The sequence below is a fragment of the Nicotiana tabacum genome, chromosome 7 (assembly GCF_000715075.1).
Source record: "Nicotiana tabacum cultivar K326 chromosome 7, ASM71507v2, whole genome shotgun sequence".
Classification (NCBI taxonomy): domain Eukaryota; kingdom Viridiplantae; phylum Streptophyta; class Magnoliopsida; order Solanales; family Solanaceae; genus Nicotiana; species Nicotiana tabacum.
The window spans coordinates 119,804,068-119,831,355 of NC_134086.1; the positions used below are offsets into that span (position 1 = coordinate 119,804,068).

The 27,288-nt window shown below is 35.6% G+C and overlaps 1 protein-coding gene and 1 pseudogene across 1 annotated transcript; both read left to right on the forward strand.

The window, feature by feature from the left end:
• Nucleotides 1-2,520: 2,520 nt before the first annotated feature.
• On the forward strand, nt 2,521-8,846 carry LOC107768608 (disease resistance protein RPV1). The gene is made up of 5 exons (XM_016587729.2): nt 2,521-2,701; nt 4,632-5,182; nt 5,395-6,496; nt 6,576-7,019; nt 7,130-8,846. Exons 2-5 carry the CDS (start codon nt 4,665-4,667, stop codon nt 8,579-8,581), a joined length of 3,516 nt encoding a protein of 1,171 aa, XP_016443215.1. The 5' UTR covers nt 2,521-2,701; nt 4,632-4,664; the 3' UTR covers nt 8,582-8,846.
• A 4,016-nt stretch (nt 8,847-12,862) lies between these two features.
• On the forward strand, nt 12,863-18,140 carry LOC107768610 (disease resistance protein RPV1-like; annotated as a pseudogene).
• Nucleotides 18,141-27,288: the final 9,148 nt, after the last annotated feature.

Here is a 27,288-nt window from a genome sequence, read left to right on the forward strand (position 1 = left end):
GCCATTGGATCAAGGATAAGGGGGGCTAGGATTTCATCTTGATTTTATTAAACAAAGTGACGTAGTTTCACCTTGAAACTACGTCGTTTTGAATTTCTCCTGGCAGCCACTCAATTAAACATGATATTACACTCTTAGCCACCAGATCATTTTAATTTTAGCTCATTTTCCCTTAATCCTACTTATTAAACTAATTTTACATAAATAAATTAATTAAACAACTTATGCAAATGATCAATTAACTAGATTAATTCACCAATTGAACAGTTAGTTAATTCCTAAAATACACAAATGAAGAAAGAATTATATATATATTTTCGGCATTTTTATGATAGGAAATATGTAATTAAAGACACAAAAATTTAAGAAATACTAACAAAACACTAAGAACTTTTAGGAGATGTTAAAATAGTGCAAAAATTATGTATTCACAACAGTTGTTGAGTTAATTGTCAACATAGTTGACTGCTTTGAAAATACAAATATATACCAAATAAGGTAGTAGCAGTTGTACAACGAAGGTTGATAGCGACATCACGTTCTAAGTAACAGCGCAGGAGTTTTCAATGACCGCATTTGTGGCGACCCTTTTTGTCGCCAGCAAAAGTAAAACTATATTTTGCCAGCCCCGATGGTGCCAACAACAACAACCCAGTAAAATCTCATTAGTGGGGTACGTGGATGATAACATGTATGTAGACCTTACCCTTACTCGTAAAGAGACTATTTCTGAAAGACCCTCGATTCAAAACGATGATAATGGCGACCTATCTTTAATAGCATATTTGTTTACTTTTGTGGCGAGGTTAATTGCCTGAAAAGCTAATAATAAAATAAATTAGCTTACGTGATGAAGAATTTGACCACAAAAAGTAAATAAATGTATCATAAATAGATTTAACGTAGCCATTACTAAAAATAGCGGCATATAATTCGGCAACTTGGTGCTTATTTTTGGTGGCGACTAAAATGGTGGCTATCATTGTCATCGAAAACCATCGGTGTGAATTGAATTTCATGCAAATATTGTAAAGCGACATGATGTATAAACACAATTACTAATTTTTTTTTTTTGTGAAGATCTCCTCCTTTTAGCTGTATGATATTACTAATTTTAATTAACATTACAAGTAGTACAAAATATGATATTAGAAACGACAAATCCACCAGATTTTAATTATTTTGCATTAATGATAATTAGCTTAAAATAATTGCTAAAAACATTAAAATAAAAAGGATAGCAAATCATGAAGGGAATTACGCTCCTTGTCACTTGGCCCAACAGTCCATCAAAAAATGCCCACGTTTGAAGTCCTTACCTAATATGGCCCAGGTCGTACATAATCTGAAAATTATTTTTCACCAGTTAGTCCACCCTATTTTTTTCTTTTCTTCGTTCTTCTTCTTCCTCTTTCACGACTTTGCACCCCAAAGTTTCTCTACCATTATATATATTCTTCAATTCTCCTTCCAGATTCAAAGTTGATAATCACTATTAAGATGAGAAGAAAAAAATACCACTTAAGAGAATTATTATTTTTGGAGTCACTATTAAAGGTCATTCGAAGCTTCAATTTCAGAAATTGGATTTTTCGATTTTGTTAGTTGTTTGGATTGAGTATTGGCCCAATTGATTAAGATCGTCAAGGGGAGTTCAAAACTCAAATTTGAAGTGATTTGGAGCATATTTGAGGTAGATTTGAGTTGAATTTCAGGAGATGCCCAAAGAAGAAGAAGAACCAGTGAAGCTCCATTAATATGATTCATTTGTATAATAGTATATAATATTGTATAAGTAATGTATAGTAGTGTATAAAATATTGTATAAGTAATGTATAGTAGTGTATAAATACCTCTTATACATTATTTTATACAAGGCTGATACATTATTTACATGTATTTGGTGGATTTCTTCTTCTTCTTCTTCAACTGCTACACCTATATACATGGTGTATCACTAACATTTTCACTACTGTGCTTATACATTTTTATATATACACTTTTATACAACTATATATATAATATACCTCTTTGTATAAAAGTGTATAATATTGTATAAAAGTGTATAAGCATCTCTGACTAATTTTTTGTACGATTTTCACTTGCAATTCTTGATTAAGACTATTCCAAATCTCCACTAAATGACTTCAAATTTTGTATACAGTCTACTTAGACTAATTTTAATAAGTTCAAACAATATCCACTCTAAATTTCTCATAAAATCATATTCAAAAACTAACAAGATTAGCATTAAGAAGATGAGATTTTAGATTTCTCGCGTCTGTTTGAGAATTTTCGTAGTTGTGATAGGTATGTAGAAACTTGAGGAAAAAGGAGAATGAAAATATTTCACGCTTAAAGATATAGAGAATAAAAAAACTAGAAAAAAATTCAGATTTAAGCTTATTATTAATATTTGGCTGCACATTTGCAAATTTGTAAGTGAGCTAAAATAAGGCAAAATCAACTTAGGGCATTATTTCAGTTAGTTAATCAATCTTTAACAAATAAGGATATATTGAGGTTGACTTGACTTTGCAACGACTGTGCTCCCTCTGAGCATCTTCCTCTGACTTTCCCCATGGATTGTTGGGGTTCTTCTTCTACACAGCTTCGGCTATGCATAATCATAGTCACAAAAATTCTGCATCCGAAATTTCAATCCAACCCAAAGCTGAAGCTTTTTCATCTGAAAAGCCAGGTAATAATATACAATCTCTCAAACTCTATTGCACCTTGAAATGTTTCAATTTCTGTCACTATGCATGTTTTTTAGCTATGGAATTCTATGTTATGTGGGTATGTTGTTACTGAACTAAATTGGCTAGTCTTCTTTGAAATTATAGATTTCTAAGAATTCTGAGCACAAAATATTTAAAAGCTGTGTATTTTAATTGCATCTTTCTTTCCTTTTTAGGCTTAGTGGGTTAGTGAATTAAATCCTGCCTAAGACTTTTACATTATCTTTATGTACTTTAATGTTGTGGAAATACTTAAAATCATGTAATGCTGATCATTGTAGTATCAGATACAAAACTTTTTCTTTTTGGGTTAGTTGAAGTATCATGTTAAATACCTGTTCCTTTTTACTTTTCCAAAAATTCTTTGTGGGTTCATTTTGTGACAACCTAGGCGAATCTCAGATGCCGGATATATAAGTAAACATGTCATAAACTCTAGTGACGCGTTTTAAAGCCGTGTGGGCCTAGACATAAAGCGAGCAATATTACTAGTGGGCTGAGCTGTTATATATGATATCATATCAGTATTTTATGATTTAAGGCGGAAAAAAAACGTGCCGATGAATGGGATAAAACAGGATAGTTATGAAACATTGGATTAGTTACTAGGCTTTGCCTTCCTATGGTTAACTATTTGAGTTTGGGTGAGATTGAACCTGAGAAGTTGTTAGATCATTACAATAATTGAGTTTGTTCATTTAAATTGATCTGTTGATTACCTGTTTTGCTTTAAAAGTATCTCTCTTTTGTCTTCAAAAGTAGTTACTGTCTAAATTTTTTTTTTTGCTTAATAAAATCTCACGTTCATTCTAAAATTGGTGATAGGATTATCTATGGCATAAATTAGACAAAATTATATTAGAGTGAGCAAGCTTGAAAAGAAGCCTTAGCCTTTGGCTCCTCGTGCCTCAACTTTTCATGTCAAGTTAACAATTCTAATTTATTGGCACTATGGGGGTGCTTTATTCAAGGTGAAAATAGTTCTAATCTTCGCCGTTCAACCTAATTTGACAAAGAACTTGCAGCAATCCTTGAAAAAACCAAGAAGAGACTTTGAAGGGAACAAATGCTCTTTTGCCATTTCCAAGATTCCTACTTTGCAGATTCTATTGTGGTTTTCTCTTGAAGGAAGTGCATATTATCATCTTTACAATTTCTTACTACGCCTCCCATTCCACAACACACTTTGTTGACATTGAAGGAAACATCGATATTTAACTTATACCATCCAGCAGGTGGTTTATGCCATCGAATATGTATAGGGGGCTAGTCACTCCCTTCTCTCCTTTTCAGTGGGTTGTCACTTCACTTATCAGTACAAGAAATAATACCACCATGCTAATAGAAAAATTCGTCAGATCAGTTGCACGAAGAAGGTTCTGAGTCATCACTATAGCTAATATTAAAAGTCATCAATATTTGCATGTTGTACTTCTGAATGTATAGGACGTACACTGAAGAAAACCATTTAGTACTCAAGTCAGGTGTCCTGATGTCATAATCTGGAGTTAGCTGGTAGTACAATTTAATACTCAAGTCAAGAGTCAGGATGTTGTAATCTGGAGATAGCTTAGATAGTACATTTGACTACATCACTCTAAATCAGTCATTTTTGTTAAAGGTGTAAATAGAATCCATGTCAAATAGATACTGTTACTGCCAAAGTTATATATGCTAAAATCATCAATGCTGCTGCATCAAGCAACTGTGACGAATAAAATATCTGCATGTCTAAGCCTGATTAGACAAAAGATTGGCTGTAGTTACCCCTTCCCATCTTCTAATTTGAGATATTTTGTGTTTATCCATTCAATTTCATGAAATGCATGAGAGAACATTATCTTCAGTAACTTATATTGTTATTTTTCCTTCTTTCGATGAACTTTGCAGATTAAAGAGCGTCTTCGTTTAGACCTTTGATCCATGTTCATGATGAGAGCTGAAAAGGCATCGTTCTCCAGTCCTAGATGCCCTTATCATGTATACTTGAGTTATAGAGGCCAAGAGATCAGTATGAACTTCATCAATCTTCTGCACACGGAATTGACACGTGTAGGTCTTCGAACATTCAAGAAACATGGTGAAGCTAGGAAAGGAAAGATTGTTGGATCAGAATTGCAAAAAGCATTCAAGGAAGCGAGAATTTCAATAATTGTATTCTCGGAAGATTATGCATACTCTAGAAGGTGCCTAGATGAACTTGTGAACATCCTGGAAAGGAAGTTCAGTGCCGGTCATATGATTCTACCTGTGTTCTATCATATGGATCCATCCCATGTGAGAAAGCAGAAAGGATCTTATGCAAAAGCGCTTCATAATTATGAAGAGCAGATCATGGGGGGGAAGGGTGAAAGAAGGAATGAGCAGATAGCAAAGGTGAAGATATGGAGAGCATCTCTCAAGGAGGTTGCAAATATGGCAGGGATAGTTCTAGAAGACGGGTAAGCTAAATGAAATTTCGTTTGAAACATAGGTGTTCTTAAGTGTGCGACAAAACCTGCAATTATTTGGATATATATAATATTCTGTTGATTTACGACTTTTATCTTATGACATCAGCGTTGTATCCGGTCATTCGACTTCCATCTTGTTATTGTGACATATGCATTTCAACCAATATGATATATCTGAATGGTCCTTTTTTTCCTGTCAGGGATGAGTTAACGTTTATTCAAGAAATTGTTGAGGACATCTGGGGTAAGATGAGTCGCAAAGTTTTGAGTATTGCCCAATATCCAGTTGGAATATATCACCGCGTGAAAGAGATCAGTTTCTGGTTACAAGATAGCTTGACTGGTGCTCATACATTGATGATTTATGGAGAACCTGGAATAGGGAAAACAACCATTGCCAGAGCTCTTTTTAACCTACATTGTGACAGATTTCAGTACAGCAGTTTTCTTGCAAATATTCGAGAAATTGCAAAAGAAAGCAGCAGTCTAATTAGCCTACAGAAAAATCTGCTTTCAGATCTTTTGAAAGAGGATAGGATTGATCTATATGATATTGATGGGGGAGCTTCTAAGATCAAAGAATTTTTGGTTCACAGAAGGTTTCTTTTGGTTCTTGATGATGTTGATGATTTGGACCAACTGAAAGCATTACTTGATTCAAGAGATTGGATTCCTCCTGGGAGTAAAGTTATTATAACAACTACAAATAAAAGCTTGGTAAACCCTCACGATGCTTGTGTGATGTATGAAGCCAAGAGGTTTGACATTCCTGAGGCGCTTCAGCTCTTCAGCTTGCATACTTTTGGTCAAGACCATCCCGCCAAGGAGTACATGATGCAATCCAAACAGATAGTTAAACATTGTCGAGGGGTTCCTTTAGCTCTTCAAGTTCTAGCCTCTTCGCTACGTGGTGGAAGTATAGATTTATGGGAAGCTGCAATAAATAAATTAGAAAGATATTCTGAATTCCATAAACATAAAATTCTTGAACTAAGCTATGAAGCTTTGCCTGATGACCATGAGAAAAATGTATTTCTTGATATTGCTTGCTTCTTTGTTGGAAAGGACAAAGATTATACAATCAAAATTCTTGATGAATGTGGTTTCCATGCTACTGCTGAAATACAGAATCTCATCGATAGATGTCTTCTGACAGTGACTCCTGAAAACAAGCTAATGATGCACCAGTTACTACAAGAAATGGGTAAAGAGGTCATCTGCCGAGAATCGCCCACAGAACCTGGTAAACGCAGCAGAATCTGGCATCACAAGGATGCCCTCAGTATACTGCAGGAAGAAACTGTATGTCTCACCCATCTTGTAACAATTTGCTACTTTTTCCTGGTGCTCGTGCTCACTTCAATGTTACTTTCCATGTCAGGTTACAGAATCTATTGAGGGGCTCACTCTTAAAATGCGTGGATCAGATGAAAGCAAATCAGACAAACATGAAAATATGTCAAAAAGACCTCACTGTGATGATTCACCGAATACTTCAACATTGATTCTCAAAAACTCATCAAAGAGGCTTTGCCTACGCTTTTTCTCTTGGCGTCAAGTAAATTCTGTTTCGGCAAGATCACAGACTGCACCAAATGAAGCTGGAATAAGTTCTAAAGCATTTTTTAAAATGCAAGAACTGAGATTTCTTGAGCTTGATAATGTGCAGCTTTCTGGCACCTATGAAGGATTTCCAAAGAAATTAAGATGGATGTGCTGGTATCAATTCCAATTAACTTCCTTTCCAAGTGGCTTCCCTCTAGAAAATCTTGTAGTTCTTGAAATGAGCAATAGCAACTTGCACCAAACATGGGAGGGAGCAAAGGTTTGCTGACTTCCACTCTTGTCTAATGTTGTGGTTATTTGTGTCCTGGCAAACATTTTGGTACTTTTTCTTTACTGACTCTTTCTACCTCTCTATCTATTTTTCCTCAGTCTCTCCGATCATTGAAGATACTTGATCTTAGTCACTCACGCCATCTCATGAAGACCCCTGACTTCTCTGGACTGCCGAGTTTAGAAAGAGTTATTCTTGAACATTGCATAGGTTTGGTTAAGGTCCATGAGTCCATTGGAAGACTTCATAAACTTCTTGTTTTAAATCTGAAGGGATGCGAGAGCCTTAGGAAGCTTCCAAGGAAGATGAGGGAAATAAAATCGTTAGAAGAACTAACACTCTGTGGGTGCTCGAAGCTGGAGTTTTCCACGACAATGCGAAATCAATTTTTTTTGCAAGCACTTCTGCAGAATGTGACTAACAGAAATCAACTTGCCTCTAAGGGTGAAAAGCCAATATGTAGTGACTCTCTGGCTGCTAAATCTGTCTATTCAATTTTCTGGTCTTGGATGTCACCGTGGCCAAAGTCAGCACGTTCAATGTCAGAACTCTTTCAGATCACCTTACAAAGTTTGGATATTTCACATTGCAATCTGACTGGCACTTTTATTCCCTATGATCTTTCTGTCTTGTCCTCCTTAAAATATCTGAATTTAAGAGGAAATCCCATTACTACCCTGCCAGAGAGCCTGAAGAGCCTAACTGTGCTGCAGTCCCTTCAGTTAGCTGACTGCACAAAGCTCCAGTGGATCCCGGAACTTCCATTGAGTTTACAATTATTGAATGCACGTAACTGCATATCACTGAATAGAGTAACAAATCTACCCAACTTCATGAGGTCACTTGACTTGCACCTAGAGAATTGTGGAAATCTGGTTGAGGTTCAGGGAGTATTCAAGCTAGATCCTATTGATGATATTGTTGTTGTATCTTGCCTAGATAATTTGGAGGTCCGAGCAGTAGATGTGGAACTTTGCAACTATCTGACCTCAACGAAAAGCAAAGGTCCCGTTCAGGGACTCTATGAATTTGGTATACACAGCATTTTCATTCCTGGAGGCAAGGTTCCTACCGAGTTCAATAATATAAGCACAGGGAGCTCATTAGCTTTCTCTGTGCCTCAACTTCCTAACATCAAGACACAAGGATTAGAGATATGCATTGCTTATGTAGAATGTTATGACGAATGTTTCAGCCAAAGTCACTTCATAAAAGTGAGCAATAAAACCAAGAGGATCAAATGGAATTATGGTCCAACGGTTTTTGGGATTGCAACTCCTGGTAATCCAATGCTATGGTTAAGTCGTTGGAAGTTTGGAGATCAGCTAGAAAAAGGAGATCAAGTTGTTGTCTCCTTAAGCATGAGTTGCTTGGTTAGGGAATTTGGTGCCCATCTTGTATGCAGTGAACAAAGGGAGGAAGACACCCTATCTGAGAATACAAAGGAGGGATGTCGTCGTCCCTGCTATCCACTTCATCATGCAATTGGAGGAGATTTGTCTCCTTATGAGCTAAGCTCAGGCGTCTATCACCTCTCCATTTATTCTTGAATCTTGATTACAGAAAGTTTAGGTTCCCAATTCATTGAAAATGTCAACTTTCCCTCACCCATCAGTGCAAATGCAGGGATTATCAATCTTTGGGTTGTTGAAGTTAAACAGACATTGGGTCCACCAAAGGCAGTTTCTAATCTGTGGTTTAATGGAGAAAGGGGAGTGTAGATTTTGCATCGACTTAGAAAGTTATCTGAGCTATTTGGTGCTGTAATCCATTTTTGTACTTATATTCCATAATAGTATGGTGGCTTATGTGACACTGCTCTGGCCCTGAAGTCTGAAATACTGAATAGATCAACAAGAAGAATGAACTTCCTACCCACAACAACCATCATCAACCACCACAAGGGGTAGCAAACGGGCGGGTCGGATCGGATATGAGCGGGCCAAAACGGATAATGTAAAAATGAATAAATTATTCGACCAATTCATATTTAATACGGATAGAAAAGGGGTTAAACCGCAGATAGTATGGATATCCATATTATCTATTCATATTATCTATGACTTCTTGAATATGATCACTTTTGGGAGAATTCTAGTATTCCAAATTTGAGGAATCCTCAATTTGAGTCTTTGCAAATATAAAAGTTAACCATTGTTATTCATTTTTTAAGCGAATAATATGGTTCTTATCTATATTTGACCCATTTTTAAAAAATTCATTATCTAACCCATTTTAAGTAGATAATATGGGTAGATAACTATTTTTTTAATCTATTTTGCCACCACTAACCACCACCCCAGGCGGCACCAACAACCAACACCAACTACCATAAAAAGATATTTTGTTGATATAATATTATAATTAGTATTTAATCTGAAAATTTCTATCTATTAATTTTTAAAATAAAGATAAGTTTTATACCTTCATATTCAAAAAATAAACAATCTTATTATTTACTCTTATAAATCTTATTCTTCAGATATGTATCCAGATTCAAGCATTTTAGTTTTAATACACATTTGAATATTTAGATATTTTAATCTTAAAAAAAATTAAATGATGTCTAAGTCTAAATATTATTTTAGTTACATAGATCTGTAAATATAATATAAAAATGTTTTGTACGATCATTCTATTTTATTGTGGGTTTGATTAAGAGATCATTTCCTCCACTTTAATTGATCGGCTTGATTAGTGGTGGCAAAATGATTTAAAGAAGAGAAATTTTTATAAAGCACTATCTTTTTGTAGTAATTAGTTATCTATAGATATCATTTGCTATATTACGGAATATAGATACATTTTCTGTGGTTATAAGATGTATTATGTATTTAAGCTATTGTATTCATGAATACAGTAGCAAAAATAGGCGTGAATTAGGGAAGTCCAGCTTATCAGTTGTTGTATTCGAGTGTATTCGAGCGTGAATTAGGGAAGTCCAGCTTATCAGTTGTTGTATTCGAGTGTATTCGACTGTATTCATGAAGTGAAACATGAGATTACAGCTGGACAGATTATTGTATTCGACAGTATTCACGGCGTGAAATAGGGGATTATACTGTTTTAAAACGGAAAGTGAATCAATTAACGTAATAGACTCCTAATATAACTCAACAAACTCAATTATAACAAATTTTGTATTTTTTTTAGTTATAAAAAAGATTCTCAACCGCAAAATACCCAAAAACATAACAATCTTCAGAGAAATTATATAATACATCTGAATACATAAATTATATTAATTAAAAAAACATATGAATACATTCATGGCATATAGCGAGACAATGAATACAATGCAATAAATAGAATACAGAGGGATACATTGAAATACAATGAGAAAAAAGGACACTGAATACAATGAAATACATGGAATACAACGAGATACATTAAATTACAATGAAAAAAAAATAGTGAATACAATGAAATACATAAAAATACAGCGAGATACATTGAAATGCTCTGCACAAAAGAGCAAAATCATAACAAATCTTATTGAACGTTGTAGCTAATTGTCAGTACATTATTGATTATTGACCCAAAAAATTCAGAAAGCATCAGAAGAATTAGCCAATCTAGTATATCCAGGCTCTGTTGCCAAAGCTATATCAACGTTAATTGTTAAAACATTATATTGACCCTATTTTTTAACAAAAAAAATAAAAAAATCATAAGAATTAGCCTATGTAGTATGCCCATGTTCCGGGGACAACTGTGAGAAGATATCGAACTGGTACTCATCTTGCATCAATAAATCAAATTCAAAATCAACATCAGCTGGATTATTTTTGTTCCCAAATAGCCCATTGGAGCAAGGCTGTTCAATTGGACCAAGTTCAAGTTGTTGCAGTCGTCGGATGCGGGAGCCGGAGCAATTTCTGAAGTGGGCTTTGCACAAATCCGGTGGAAGGAGGAGATCGAAAATTTTAATGGACGGGGAAGAGAATGTGATGTATCAAAGTAGAAAGAGAAAGAAAATAGTGTAACTGATTAGCGTATTTAGTGGCTTAGGGTTAGGAGGTAACCAAAATTAAATATTTTGCTATAAATCTTAAAAGATATCTATATAATATAATTTTTTTAAATGGTATTTATTTAAAATAAATAAGGTGTTAACCTTGCTATACGAGGTAAAAATTCCTTAAAAGAACATAGTTATCCACTCTTATTATCCATTAAAAAATCCGTAGTATAATGAACCTTTTAAAAGTGAGTCAAATATGGATAAGAATCATATTATCTGTTTAGAAAATAAATAATAATGGGTTTAACTTTTACATTGTAAAGCCTCAAATTAGGGATTACTCAAGTTTGGAAAACTGAAAATTCTCCAAAAAATGATCATATTCAAGAAGTCATGTTATCCATATTATTCGTCGGCTAACTCATTTCTTACCCATATTAAATATGAATCGGGTCCGATAATTTATCCGTTTTTATATTACCCGCACGTATCCGACCCGACCACGGCCATTTGACAACCCTCGCTTGTTAGATGATGACCCAGATTCATATAGGGTAGGTTGATCGCCTCAAGTCATATATTAGTTTTAAATTATAAAATGGCACCAATTTGAAGTTCTCGATTGGGGATTGGGGAATTCTGCAAACATATTGCCTTCGAATCCTACTTCTAGTATAATAAATATCACAGTATAAAACCTTACAGGAATTGCGGTTGCGGTGCCAAGCTAAAGCAGTAGTAATTAATGGCGCTCAATATCAATATTACAAGAAGGTTACTGGTATTTCTCATCCTCATTCATGTACTCATAGTTTCTGCAATACTACTATTTATCACTTTCAACCTAAAAGGCAGCAGCAAAGACGACGAGGATGATAAGCTGCCACTTACAGAGTTTTGCGTGAAGCACTATTTTGGTCCGAAGCGGCCCTTGAAACAAACTACTAGTGCTTATAATGCAATTCTCTGCAAAGACTTGTTTCGTCGTCTCACCAGGCTTCTTTGTATTACCGGAGAATTTGATCCTTCATACGTGCGAGCTCTCGGAAAATTTGTTCCTAAATTCAAGGACAACGAACATGCCCTCAACAAATTCCTTAGTAACATAATTCGATGTCCGCCCATTTATCCGTGATGGAAGAAGTTCAAGACTTGCAAAGGTCTTGGCAAAATTTAGGATTTTATGCAGTTCAATTTGATTTTTTTGTATAAGAGCTCGAAACTATATGTGACTAGAAATTCTTTCATGTTTTTAGAATTTGATTATTTTCATACTACAGTTTTTAGGTTTATTTATACGACAAAAATAAATAATCATAGTCTGCAGTTAGCTTTGGTTTTGACATAGTTATAAGTCATGTTTCACTTAAGATACATATTAGACCACACTTCTCCCGAATTCATATTCTGTTTTGTCCATAAGCAGATTAAATTGAATTTTCTTCCCCAAAATTTTGCGAGAGACAGAAATTTTAGATTTGTGGTGATGATATCTACCTGTAAAGCCAATGTTTTTCAGAAATTTATTTTTTATTATGGTGTGGGCTTGGAGTATTTAATTTCCCAATTCAGACCATATAATTTGTCAAGAGAGGTGGTTATTGTATAGCATTAGATGCTCTATGCAGAATATCAAATTGTATGTTCGGAAAGATTAGTGGCCAGTGCCACTGTCGTGTCCAAGCTGCTGATTCCTGAATAAACTAATCAAGAAGGATTAGTTAATTAAGCAGTAGGCCCCTTTTATATTTCTTTTTTATAATCAAACAGCAGAGACTCCCTTGACCATCTTTTGATTAATTTAATTCTTTATATGTGATAATAGAGGCAAAAGTAGGTGGACGTTGAGTCAGATTTTGGACTTATGTTCATTGATCCAAGGCTGAGGATTTCACTACTAATTAAATAAAGAATCAGCTTATTAATTTATTAGCAGATAAAGGAACTATTATCTAGCCTAATTAGCTTTCACTAGTCTGCATTTTCTTCTTGTTATTTCATACATTGATTTTTTAAAGCATTGTGTAATTATATAACCATTGAATCCTTACTTAGAGAATTGGTCAACTTGATCTGATGGGTTCTGAAAGACCAAAAACATACTCCTCTTTTGTTTCTCCATGCATTTATCATGTGTTCTTGAGTTTCAGAGGCGAAGACACCCGCAAGACTTTTACTGATCGTCTTTATGCTGCTTTGGTAGGTGCAGGGTGGCGCACGTTTAAGGATGACAATGAGATTGAGAGAGGGGAAAATATTAAGACTGAGTTAGAGCATGCAATCGTACATTCGAGGAGTGCAATAATTATCCTCTCAAAGAACTATGCTACTTCCACATGGTGCCTTGATGAACTTGTGAAAATCCTTGAACATAAGAGGACCAAAGGCCATGGAATTCTTCCTGTCTTCTATCATGTGGATCCCTCTGAAGTTAAAGATCAGACAAAGAGTTTTGCAGAAGCATTTAGAAGATATGAGCAGCAAATTGAAGCTGAAAGTGATGAAGGAAAGAGGGAGTGGATTGATAAGGTTCAAAAATGGAGAGCAGCTCTTGGAGAGGTTGCAGATTTGGTTAGTGTTACAGTGATCAATCAAGAGGATAGGTAAGGCTTTTTCATAGCCAGTCAATTCTTCATGCTGCAAAGTAATCAAGAATAGGTTGAGATTTTGTTTTCAAATAACTTTTTTGAACTCGTTCCGATAGGCGGATCTAGGAATTTTATAAGAAGGGTGCACCACTCAAGAAAGGAGAAAAAAGAAAGTAATAAGTAGAATTGATCCTTGCTCCTTTAAGTAAATAACTTAGTATTCAACTAAGTGCACCATTTAGTCTTTTTGGAGCATGGGTGTCAAAAGATAATATTAGATCAATTCCAGAAACAACAACAACAACAACAACGGCCTCATGCATAAGCCTATGAGTCCGCCCCTGCTCGTTCCTCCTTGCATATAGAGATTTGAGGAATAACTTTTTCTTGTCTTTAGGAAATTATAAAATAGTAAAAGTGAAGCTAAAGCTATTTAAGGAAAAAAGAAAAGGGAGAGAGTAAGGTGAACAATGGGCTCTTCCTCCGCACATTACTATCCTGGGAAACATAAATCTGCTTAAGTCTCAAATATTATTGACGTGTTGGGTTGAGAACTTAAAGCTTAGGATCCTTTCAGTTAGGCATCAAAGTACTTGTATTGTACAGCTGATTTCATTAGAAAGGAAATGGAGTTAGAGGTTGAAGTATTTGTATGAATATGTTGGCATCGCTGGAATTTCATGCCGGTCTAGCTGATTTTCTCTTTCTCTTACTTTTTCACTTTCTGTTTTTGTAACAAGCAGAGAAATGATCATATATTCTAAATACTTCAGATTCAACAATACAAAAGCCTCTGCTAGTTAGTTTCTTCAGATGTAACATTATGCCAATCAATTTGCTTCTTGTCAATTGATAAGGAAGGAGTCAAAGTTCATTGAAGAGATTCTTCAGCTCATTGAGGATAAATTGAACCGCACAATCTCTAGTGTTGCGCCTTACCTGGTTGGGATCAGTTCGCGGGTCAAAAATATTGTGTCATGGTTGCAGAATGGATCAAATGACGATAACATCATTGCAATTTGTGGGATGAGTGGAATTGGGAAAACAACTGTTGCCAAGTATATTTTTACTATGAACTTTGAAAGATTTGAAGGTAGTAGCGTTCTTGCAAATATCAGAGATATTTCTCAGCAACCTGATGGCTTAATTCGCTTACAGAAACAGCTCCTTTATGATCTTACTGGGAAAAAGAGTAAAATACAGGATATTGATGAAGGGATAATCAAGATAAGAGATGCTATATGTTTTAGGAGAGTTCTAGTCATATTAGATGACATTGATCAACAAGAAGAGCTACACGCTATAATTGGAATGAAAAATTGGTTCTGTCCAGGAAGTAAAATAATTGTCACAACTAAGAATTCAAATTTGGTCCAGGTTCATGGAATTCAAAAAGTTCACGAAGTCAAGGAAATGGGTAATGATGAATCATTGGAGCTTTTCAGTTGGCATTCCTTTGGCGAGGACCATCCAGCTGATGAGTACATGGAACTATCGACCAGGGTGGTAAAGCATTGTGGAGGGCTTCCTCTGGCACTTCAAGTTTGGGCTTCGTGGGAAAAAGATCGATGTATGGAAAAGTGCATTAGACAAGTTGGAAGCGATTCCTGCGAGCCAGATAATTAAAAAACTAAAATTGGGGTATGATTCGTTAAAAGATGACCATGATAAGAATTTGTTCCTTGACATTGCCTGCTTCTTTACAAGAAAGGATAAGGATTACGTTATTGCAGTACTAGACGAATCTTATATTTACACAAGAATGGGGATTCAGAATCTCGCAGATAGATTCCTGTTGACAATTGAGGGTAACAAGTTGATAATGCATCAAATGCTTCGGGACATGGGCAGAGAAATGGTCCGACAAGAATCACCCAAGAAGCCTGGGAGACGTACCCGGTTGTGGCACTACAAGGATTCATTTAATGTATTGAGAGAAAACATGGTAAGCATTTCCATTCTGGTGTACACTTCCTTTTCTTTTGGGAACTGCTAAGCTCTTTTCAAATTATTATTTTCAGGGCTCAGAGACAATTGAAGGTCTTTTCCTTGACATGAATATGGTAAAGGAAGACCAATCCTTCACGGGAAGTTCTAGCAGTGGAAGAAAGTTGCCGTTTACCGAAGTTAAGAGTTATCGGTTCGGTTTCTCCAGGCGTCTCATCAAGTTTTCTTCAAAAACCTTAAATGGGATTGAATTGGGAACAGATATCTTTACAGTGATGAACAAGCTAAGACTGCTTCAGATCAGTTATACACATCTAAATGGTGCTTATAAAGATTTTCCCAAGAACCTGAGGTGGCTATATTGGAGAGGTCTTCCTTTAAAGAGTATGCCAAATGATTTTCCATTGGAGAGCTTGGCTGTTCTTGACATGAGGAACAGCTGTTTGGAAAGACTATGGGATGGAAGAAGGGTATGACACTTGTTTTTGTGTTATTAGTTTCCTCCACTTTTAGTGAAAGTGTTACAGAATTAATATGGATAATAACTCATTACTCATCCTTTTCTTCTAATCTTTCTCATATTAGGTGCTTCCGCTGGTAAAAACTCTCAACCTCAGCCATTCTCGTTCTCTTGTCAGAACTCCTGATTTTTCAGGACTGCCAATGCTGGAGAAGCTTCTTCTTAAAGAGTGTGTCAATCTAGTTGAGGTTCATGAATCCATTGGAACCTTATAGGCTCGGCTCATTTTGTTAAATATCAAAAACTGCAAAAGACTTGAGAAACTACCCAGAGAGATTTGCAAGCTAAAAGTTCTTAAAACCCTCATAATATCTGGTTGCTCAAATCTTGTAGAGTTGCCAAGAGATCTATGGAGGGTGAAATCCTTGACAGTGTTTCTTGCTAATGAAATACCAATGAGTCAACTAGCGGCCTCTATGAGAAAACAGAATGCAACATGGCATGCATTCATCCGGTCTTGGGTTTCTAAGCCGAAAAAGGTTCTACAGCTTCCATGGGTCTCTTTGCCAAACTCTTTGGTTAATTTAAGTCTAGCTGGGTGCAATCTATCTGAGGTTGCTTTTCCGAGGGACTTGAGAAATTTAGTGATGTTGAAGGACCTAAACCTTAGTAAAAATCCAATCAGTTGCCTTCCAGATTGCATCAGAACTCTTTCCAGGCTCAACACACTTGAATTAAATTCTTGTGCAATGCTCACGTCTCTCATAGACCTACCTCGGGTCCATGATTTGCAGGTGAGATACTGCACTTCCCTGGAAAAAGTAACATATCTATCAGTAGGATGCCGTGCGAAACTTCACCCTTCAACTGGCTGTAAAAATCTCACTTATATGGAGGGAAGCTTCAAGTTAGAAGCCATGAGAGGAGTTGAGAAAACAATGAAGTCATTGGAATTAAGCATGTGGGATTCTGTGGGAAACTCTCAAGTGAAATTGTATAATAACTCAACTAATACAGAGAGTAGAGGACCAGCAAAGGTACTTTCTCCTCTTCCATTTTCTCCTTCCCCCAGAAAGGGTTGGGGGATTTACTTTCATGTATTCAGTCAAACTTCATGTAACATCTGTAGCTATTGGTTATTTGTTTTGCTCGTTTTCTTATTTATTGAGTGTGATTCTTCATGACGCAGGCATTGTTTGAAAGAGGACTGATTAGCCTATTTCTTCCGGGGAGCAAGGTTCCTAATTGGTATTGTCACAAAAATGTAGGAGAAGCTATATCTTTCTCTGTCCCTGCACTTCCAGATCTCAAGATCCAAGGCTTAACTGTGTGCTCAGCCTACACAATTGACTGGAAAGTCTGGATTGAGGTGGTCCAATTCTATTTGATAATCCATAATGAGCAGAAGAACGTGAAACTGATTTATAGCCCGACTTGCTATGGTCTTCCTGAAGCCCACAAAGAAATGTTATGGTTCAGCCGCTGGAAATTTCGGAGTCAGCTGGATGCTGGTGACACACTGAATGTCACAGTGCTTACTATGACTGGTTTTAACATCAAGGAGATCGGTATTCACTTAATGCATGGTGAGCAAGTAGACATGGTTTCTGACTTAAACAGTCAAGAAATGCAGCGAGATTATCCTTATCAGGGGATAATCCCTGCCGAACGTCAAGGGCTTGTAGATTTATACTGCTTTGGCCATATGGGGATTGGATTGGACTTCATTTTGCCATATATACCATGAGATCCATGAGTGGGAATATACCCGATCAAATCTTTGGAGGAGTTAGATGGAACATATGATGTCTTCTTAGCCATCTCCACAAGTATATTATTTTCTCTTTGATGCAAATGTAACAGAACTAAATGGAAATCAATCAATCTAGGAGCTGAAGCTCGAAGAAGGTGGCTGCTATATCAGGGAATTACCGAGAAAAATAGTTGTGATTAAGAAAGAGAATTGAGAGTTGTTATTATCTTCAATGTAATGCCTCATTTACATGTTTATCAACTATATAAAGCTCAGCTGACGAATCTAGAATGCTACTGTTATTTGCTAACAACTTGTAACTAATCCTAACAACCTGTAACTAACATAACTAGCTGCCACGTTATCCTGCTACTGCATTTAAACTCTTTAGCTCTAATTCTTTTCCTCTAACTGCTTGCTTCCTTTACTTGTAAGGCAAACAGCCTTATTGCCTCGTTTGACTAACCTCCTCTCTAAGATGGACTCTGGTTGAGGGAAGTATGGTCTGGATAAATGGAGTACAAGAGGATGGTTGATAGTGTGAGGCACCTCATGGCACTTCTTCAATTGAGAGACATGGAATGTTGGGTGGATATGAATATCAGCAGACATGAGCAACTTGTAAGCCACTGTACCAATCTTTGCTTCAACAAGATAAGGTCCATAATATTTAGCAGCCAATTTATTGAAAGGTCGTGTAGCCACTGAGATTTGCCAGTAAGGTTGCAGCTTAAGGTAGGCCCAATCACCAACCTCAAACAACCTATCAGATCTATGTTGGTTGGCAATATCCTTCCTTCTTTGTTGGGCTCTAGACAAATGAAACTTTAACAACTGTAGTATGGCCTCTCTTGCTTCAAGGGACTTGTCAACCATCTCAATATCAGTTTCTCCACTCAAGTACGGAAGATGTATAGGGGGCTTTTGACCATATAATGCTTCATAGGGAGTGCATTTGATAGTGGAGTGATAGGTAGTATTATACCATCACTCAGCTAGGGGAAAATACTTGGACCAATCCTTAGGACTATCTGAGCAAAAATACCTCAAATAGGTCTCCAAAGTCATGTTCAACACCTCTGTTTGACCATCAGTTTGTGGATGATATGTTGTGGACCTCTGCAACTGTACTCCTTGAAGTGAGAATAGTTCCTGCCAGAAGGAGCTTAAGAATACTGGATCCCTGGTTTGAATACTTGATCTAAAAAGCACTGAGCCACTGTCTGAGCAGTATAAGGATGCTGCAGACTTAAGAAATGCCCAGACTTAGTTAGCCTATCTACTACCACTAGGATCACCTCTTTACCATGTGACTTTGGAAGACCCTCAATGAAATCTAGACATATGTCAGTCCAGACACTTGTAGGAATTAGGAGAGGTTGCAGCAGACCTGGTGAAGTTTCTTTAAGATTCAAGAAAGAAAATTGAAAAGCCTCTCGTCTGTTTCTCTGTTCCCCTCCCGTTTTTCTTGTGATGAAGCTGTGTTTTTTTATATGCCTAATGAGCTAAGTGCTATCTCATTTGAAGAAGAAATATGTCTTTGACAGACATCACATTTATTCACAAAATCTCTGACATCAATGATAAGAGATTTCCAATGGAACAGAGACTGCAATCTCTTAATAGTAGCATCCATCCCAGAATGGCCTCCCTGCGTAGTACTATGCCAAAGTGTAATTATAGTCTTCCTCAACTGATGATCATTACCCACAACTAACCTAACCTTCCATCTAAGCTCGTTATTACACCAAGTATAGGATTTGTAAGGTTGTGTTTGTAGCTTAGTCATCAGTTCCTGCAAAGCTGGATCATTCATCCAAGAAGTTCTGATCTGTGAATATAATGAATCATTAAGAGTAAGCAAGGATATAGATAATAGTTCAGCATCAGGTTTTCTTGACAGTGCATCTGCAGCCTTCTTCTCAGATCCTTTCTTGTACTCAATAGAGAAGTCAAATCCCATCAATTTGGATATGCCAGCAACTTGGAAATCAGTATGCACCTGTTGATCCAACGAGTGTTTTAATGCTTTCTGATCTATCTTAGCAATAAAGTGATTGCTAACAAGTGATGTGACCACTTAGTGACAACAAAAATGAGAGCAAGCTGGGAGCTAAGGACTTGCTTATATAAGCAATAGGATGTCCTTGTTTCATCAAATACAGTTTCAATTCCCTTGCCACTAACATCTATTTTTACTATGAAAGGCGTAGAATAATCTGGCATAGCTAACACAGGGACAGAGACCAGGACCTGCTTCAAGTTGTTGAAAGCAGTATTACCTTCCTCAGTCCATACAAAGTCATCCTTCTTCAACAGATCATGAAGTGGTCTGCATATGGTTCCAAAGCCTTGAATGTACCTTTTATAATAGACTGCAAAACCTAAGAAGCACCTCAATTGTTTGATGTTCATAGGTATAGGCCATTGATGTACAACAATAATCTTTCTTGGATCTGTTGATACACCTTTAGCACTGATAAAATGTCCAAGATATTCAACTTTAGCCACTTCAAATGCACATTTTTGATATTTTGGCATACAATTGATGTTGCTTCATCAAGTCAAACACAGCCCTTACATGATCCACATAAGCAGTTACACTCCTGCTATGGATCAGAATATCATCAAAGAATACCAGCACTGATTTCCTTAATAATGGTCTAAAGACAACATTCATTAAGCTCTGAAATGATGAAGGTGCATTGGTTAGTCCAAAGGGCATTACCAAAATTCATAATGTCCTTCATGAATTTGAAAGCAGTTTTGTGAGTGTCTCCATCAGCCTTTCTCAATTGATGATATCCAGCTCTAAGATCTATTTTAGAAAAGATCTCGGGACCATTTAATTCATCAAGTAAGTCTTTAATAATGGGTATAGGGAATTTGTCCTTGATAGTCATTTGATTCAGACCTCTATAGTCTACACAAAGTCTCCAGCTACCATCGTTCTTTCCCGCTAACACTACTGGAGATGCATAAGACTAGTGCTAGGTTGTATCACTCCTTGATCCAATATTTCTTGCGCTAGTTTTTCAATTATATCTTTCTTTATCTAGGGTATCTATAGGGTCTCTTATTAATAGGATTAGATGCCTCCTTTAAAGGAATCATATGATCATAGGAACCCCTATGAGGAGTTAAAGTAGTAGGCAACTCAAAAATACAAGAGTACTGGCTTATTAGTGCTGCTAGTCTTGCAAAGTGTCAGCACTTGGCATAGCCTGTATACTGTGGCATTGAATGTCTTCATCCTATTAGTTACTAACGACATCATAAAGAATTGGACATGTGCTCCTTCCTTCTTTACCAAATTCTTAGCCTTAGCAGACTTGAGTTGAACACCTGCACCCCTGAGTACATATATCTTCCCTAGGTACATAGATTTAATGGTTCTCTTTCTGAAGTCAAACAATATCCTACCTTGAGTATTCAACCATTGAACACCTAACACAATATCTACATTACCCAATGGTTGGAGTACGAAATCAGATAAGAATGTTGTACCTTATAGTAACCATTGGAGGTCTTTACAAACTGAAGCAGTCTGCACCTTTCTTCCATCAGCCACACTCACAGATTGTTTTTGGATAGAATAAGCCTTGCAGCCCAGTCTTGCAGCTACTTCCTCATCAATAAAATTATGAGTACTTCCAGTGTCTATCAACACCTGAATGGTCTCCTTTCATGATAGCTTGTAACTCTTATAGTTTGATAACCTGCTACACCCGTAAATGCTTGCAATGAAATAGCCATGAACTCATCTGAGTCTGCCAACAGTTCTTGTGTCTGATTTTCCTATTCTTCCAACTCTATTCCTTCATCTTCTATCACTTCTACCAAGTACAACTGCTTGTTGCCTCTACAGTTGTGGGCTGGTACATACTTGTCATCACAGAAAAACACAATCCCTTTGCTCTTTCTCATCCATTTCAGTTGCACTCAATCTCCTGCGAGGAATTCTAGTATGTTTATTTGTGGTAGGGGTAGGTAATAAGGTAGTTTGAGTTCTTGGATTAGGCTTAAGTCCCCAAGATTGAGCTTGAGCCTCAAATACTTCTTTCTGCAACCTAGCAATCATGTAGGCTTGCAGAAGAGTTTTAGGTGACTGAATTCTAATAGGTTTGTTCAATTATGGTTTTAGGCCTCCCAAGAAACAACTAATGGCATTCTCATTGGACAGATTAACCCCAGTTAACAACCTATTAAATTCACTCTGATAGTCCTTAACACTACCAATTTGCTGTAAATTCTTTAAGGCCTCCATATGATCGTCAAAACCTTCACCAAACCTCTCATTCAGAGCTAATACATACTCAGTCCATGTAGGTTCTAAAACTGAATTAAATTATGGCCAGAGAATCGAGGAAATTCAAGCCTAGAGTATCGAGTGAAGGAATTATCATTAGAAGTCGTACCTTGGTGGACTTCTCTGATTCTTCCCTCTTATTGGATCTCCATTGAACCAGCTCGACCATAAGCAGATTCTGCACTAACTGGCTCTTTTTTCTTCCCTTTTCGATTCACAGCTCCCATTGTTTCCTTCAATTCCAGCAGTTCCTTATCAGTCTATATATTATGTTCATTCAAAATCATCATTCCGTCCATCAGCTTCTGCAACTGATCTTGAATAGTTGTTAATTTTCCTTCGTTTCTTTAACATATTTCTTTGTATTTTGCTGCGAGTCATGATCTATAATGCCAAAGATAGGTAGCTCTGATACCAATTGATGCAAATGTAACATAACTAAATGGAAATCAATCAATCTAGGAGCTGAATCTCGAAGAAGGTGGCCGCTATATCAGGGAATTACCGAGAAAAATAGTTGTGATTAAGAAAGAGAATTGAGAGAGAAGAAAGTTGTTATTATCTTCAATGTAATGCCTCATTTACATGTTTATCAACTATATAAAGCTCAGCTGAAGAATCTAGAATGCTATTATTATTTGCTAACAACTTGTAACTAATCCTAACAACCTGTAACTAATATAACTAACTGCTGCCGCGTCCACTTCTTACTCAGCTTCAGCTTCAGCTTCTGCTGATTTTAACTCTTTGGCTCTAATTTCTTGCTTCCTTTACTTGTGTCACTCTTGAAATCCTATTTCTAGAAAAAAAACTAATAATGTGGAAGTCCCCTGAGGTCTTCACAGCCCGTTAGGTTCAACAGGAACAAATTATACAATTGCCCGATTGATTCATCAATCTCTATCAGCCTTGTGCGGTAATTGAGAAATAACCTCACAAGATTAGGAAGCTCTTTAAAGTTGGGACTTCTAGAAAGGTAACTTGAATTACTGAGATCAAGGATTCTCAGTCGTCTAAGGAACTATCAGGAACAAATGGAGGTGTTATCTGAAGAACATCGTAATTTAATTAAAATGAAAAGAAATATGTAAAATGGCAGTTTGAATACGTATTGCATAGTACCCTGGTTCCACCCCAAATCTGCTTCAGCCTGCTATAACGCATCTGTACAACAACAAGGCTCTTAGGTGGCAGATCAGCTGGTATCTGTTTGTATGAAAATTTGTGCCAGCATAGCCATCTTAGACTTCAGTGGAATTCCTTGTAACTTCCTCTGAGCTATGTACCATCAAGCTGCAGCAGTCTTAATTCATGCAAATTATTTACCAAGTTCTTATCCATTGTTAACACTTAAAACTGACTTGCTTCAATGAGTCGGCCCTGCCAAAGTGGAATCTTAGCGAACCAAACGATGAGAGTATAACCAACTACTCTGTGGACTTTTACATAATCAAGAAAAGCGACATTTGAACGATAGATGAAAAAGTAAATTCCTTGGAACGAAAATGAAGTGTTTTTTTTCTTCTTTTTCAGAATATCTCATTACTCCATAATCTTGTCTCAGTTTATTCAGGGAATACCAAAAGTTTTTCTAGTCATAATTACCTTCTTGACTAGTTGATAATCTTGTTCTATTTTATTTGTCCACCTAAAATAAAATGTTATGAAACAATAAAAGAAGAAGAAGAGTATTGCATAGAAAAGTACAGAGAGAGAATTCTTATTGATTTAGGGTTAATTATAATGGAATAGAACATCTCTATTTATAGAGAAAAAGTGACTTAGCTACTAAGTAACAAGCACCAAAATCTCTCTAAATATAGACATTCACCTTAAATACAATTCTATTTATAACACTCCCCCTTGAATGTCTATTCAATAGATAATGTGCCTCATTAAAACCTTAATTAAAATAAAATCCAGTGAAAAAAAATTCTAGTGAAGGAAAAAGAGCACACATATCTAACAATACGTCTTTCGATTGCCCCATTAAAAACCTTACAAGGAAAACCCAGTGGGACAAAACCTTGTAAGGAAAAAAGAATACAACGCGTATTAACTCCCCCTGAAGAGAGCATCAATTCACATCCTTGAGCCTTCGCATTCCAATCTTATGCACTAGCTTCTTGAAGGTTAACATCGGCAGAGATTTGGTGAATAAATCACCCATATTAAATCCAATGAATATGTTCACCTTGAAAATCTCGCTATCACATTATCATGCTTATAATTATAGCAAGATATAAATGTGCACAAATTGCACTTAGAATGTAGTACTTCATGACCAAGAATTCTATATGATTTAAGCAATTTAAATCCTTCAGGGATTATTAAGTCATATAAGCCAAATAAATAGACTTTAGATGCATATCAAGTTTTCATGTCATGTTAGAGAAATAAGATAGACAAAGGTGATAACATACACCATTGACTTTATACTTTCAAGTGTTTGAATTGCAAATCCAAAACTACATGTCTTTCATATGAAACCAGTTCTATTTGAATTGTTTCTCTAGACTTAAGATCCTCATATATATATATATATATATATATATATATATATATATATCGGTTCCAACCTCATTTTATATCGGTTACAACCTCATTTTATTTTTTCATAAAGACTTAACATAGAGATCTCTTCATTCATATTTTCAGGTGCCTGAACCTCTCTTGAGATTTTATGAAGTGTTATGTCATGTGATCATCTAGATCACTTGCCTCCTTGTTATGATTATTTTAATCATTTGCTCATCCTCTTTATCAAGAATTTTATTTGAAACTGATTTGTCTATATACTTTAAGTGTACCATAGACTTTGTTTTTCAAGAACTTATTCTAATATGAGCATTTGCAGTGAGGATATAGTTATTTTCTTTGGGTCAGCAAATGTGTATGGCATGCTTTGCAATATATTGCAAATGGATTATCTTTTTATGAACTTCAAGTTCATATTATTGTATACATGATAATTCATTCCACGTAACTTTCTCTCAACTGTTTATCATGTCTCTCCATCATGTTAGAAAAACTAACTTGTTTCCTCAACTTTGAGAAACCATCTTTGCGCGTTATGGTGTTAATCTAAATATACACCGCACATCAATAATAATAATAAGATGGGATTATTTGGTTTCTAACCCTGAACCACTTGCGAGGGGAGAAAATAATATACTTTCATATATAACGTATATCAAAGTGATATATATAACTTTGTTCTCATAAGAAATAGTTTAGCTATTAAGTGGAGGCACTCAGTAAATCATTTTGCTAAACCAACTTATCAAGACGAGCTGTCTTGAATAAAAAATTTGAAAATTATGCTCTAAATTAAATTATGGAGCAAGTTACCTCGCAGACACCAGGTTGCGGGTTAATAATAATCGCACATGTAACCATCTCATAAATGCATCTTATGTGGTATACATGGCAAGTGAATGGGCCCAGATTCACCTTTGATATTTCCAGCATTCAAGGGATTCAATCCCAATTTTAGTTGGTCTATAATTAATAAGAACAAGCAACATAAGAGAATCCGCAAAGAACTTTCTAGTTCTTTAATATTTACCCATGTGAATTCTTTTTTATTTTTTACACGTCATACTTAAATTAACATGGCTAAACCAATTATGCCAATTGCATAAATTATCAATATTGATAAACTTCAGGTTTATACCATGACGTGTGCAATTATCAACAAACTCTAAGTTTATTATGATATGGATTTTTATATCAGTAAACTTCTACTTTATTGTGGTATTCTTTTATTTGTGTAGTACAAACTGGAGAATAAAACATGGAACTTTTCACATAAATATTAACCCGCTACAAGTTGTAGTAATAGAAGATATTAATTCTTTCCTTTATTTATAGTCTCAATATAACCAACCGCTTTCGCGAATACTTTAGAAACTAAATTTCTTTGAGACTTACTACAACACAATGCCTTATTGATAATCAATTTTGTTTCTCCAAAATAGTATAATTGGCTCTTCTAGAGCTCTCAATTAACTTTGTACTACCACATATTTATCAACATCAATATGGTGAATATCTCTTTCAAAGAGAAAGTTATACCATTATGGTCATGGTCAAAATTATTATAGGCAAGATATGTTGCTTCTATTACTTTTGCCCTATAATAATCATATTGACATAATATTTTGGCATACAATAGGTACGTGACCAATGACTATTCATGCCATAATAATGAAATTATTTTCTTATTTCATCTCAAACCTCCTCTTAGAGGTGAGTGTGGTATATTCACTATCACGAGCACATTCATATTCTTCCAAGAATGAATATGTATTTATAAATCAGATGTTATCACATTTACATCATGAATGGACCATAGTCATCTGTATGTACTTTACGAAATCTCATGTCAAATTGATGACATATTACTTTCACAGAGTGAAGAATCATTTTGAGAATCCTTATTGTTTTTATTATCACAATGATGACGATTATAATTTCATCTATTGCCACGTCCAATCTATTGATACATTCATAGTAATAATTTTGTCTTCTTTCATACTTATTACATACTGCTATCACATTCTCTTAAGGGAATGATAATGAAGCAAATTCAATGGGACGAGTTTTTACTTATTGTGCCCACAATCATACATGAATTTGATCATGGCAAGACATAGCAATTTTACTACTTCAGGTGGTTATAGATTCTTACAACTCTATTAGCATTATAATTAAAATTTATTGTCTTTGCTTGTATATAAAATTAAATTATAGAATTTCAAGAATTTAAAAGAGAAAAATAAAGTAAAATACTTACCTTAAATCTAGAATTTAATCATGAATAAAGTTGATGGAACAATTGACAATCATTATGCTCAATCCCAAAGCTTCTACTCAATTGGTTAAAGTCTCGTGATGATAATGTGTTTGTTTGAGCAAATAAATGCTAAACCAATTAATAATAAGTTAAAAGGAGTGAATCCTAGTTGAACTTAATAAATTCTAGACCGAATAAAATAAAGCTCTTGAATAACGAGTAGAGTTCGGGAGCATTAAACAATGAACTTAATATGCCATGATTGAAAATACATGTAATAACATAAATGTATAATAAATATGAGTAATGACAAGGATTATAACGGAAAAGGAACTATCACCTAATGATTATATGATTGGGATGTTCCTTTTATCTGACGGCGACGGGAAAAAGCAAGAGGGCAAAATGTGTATATGGGATCTTGAGATTTATGGATAA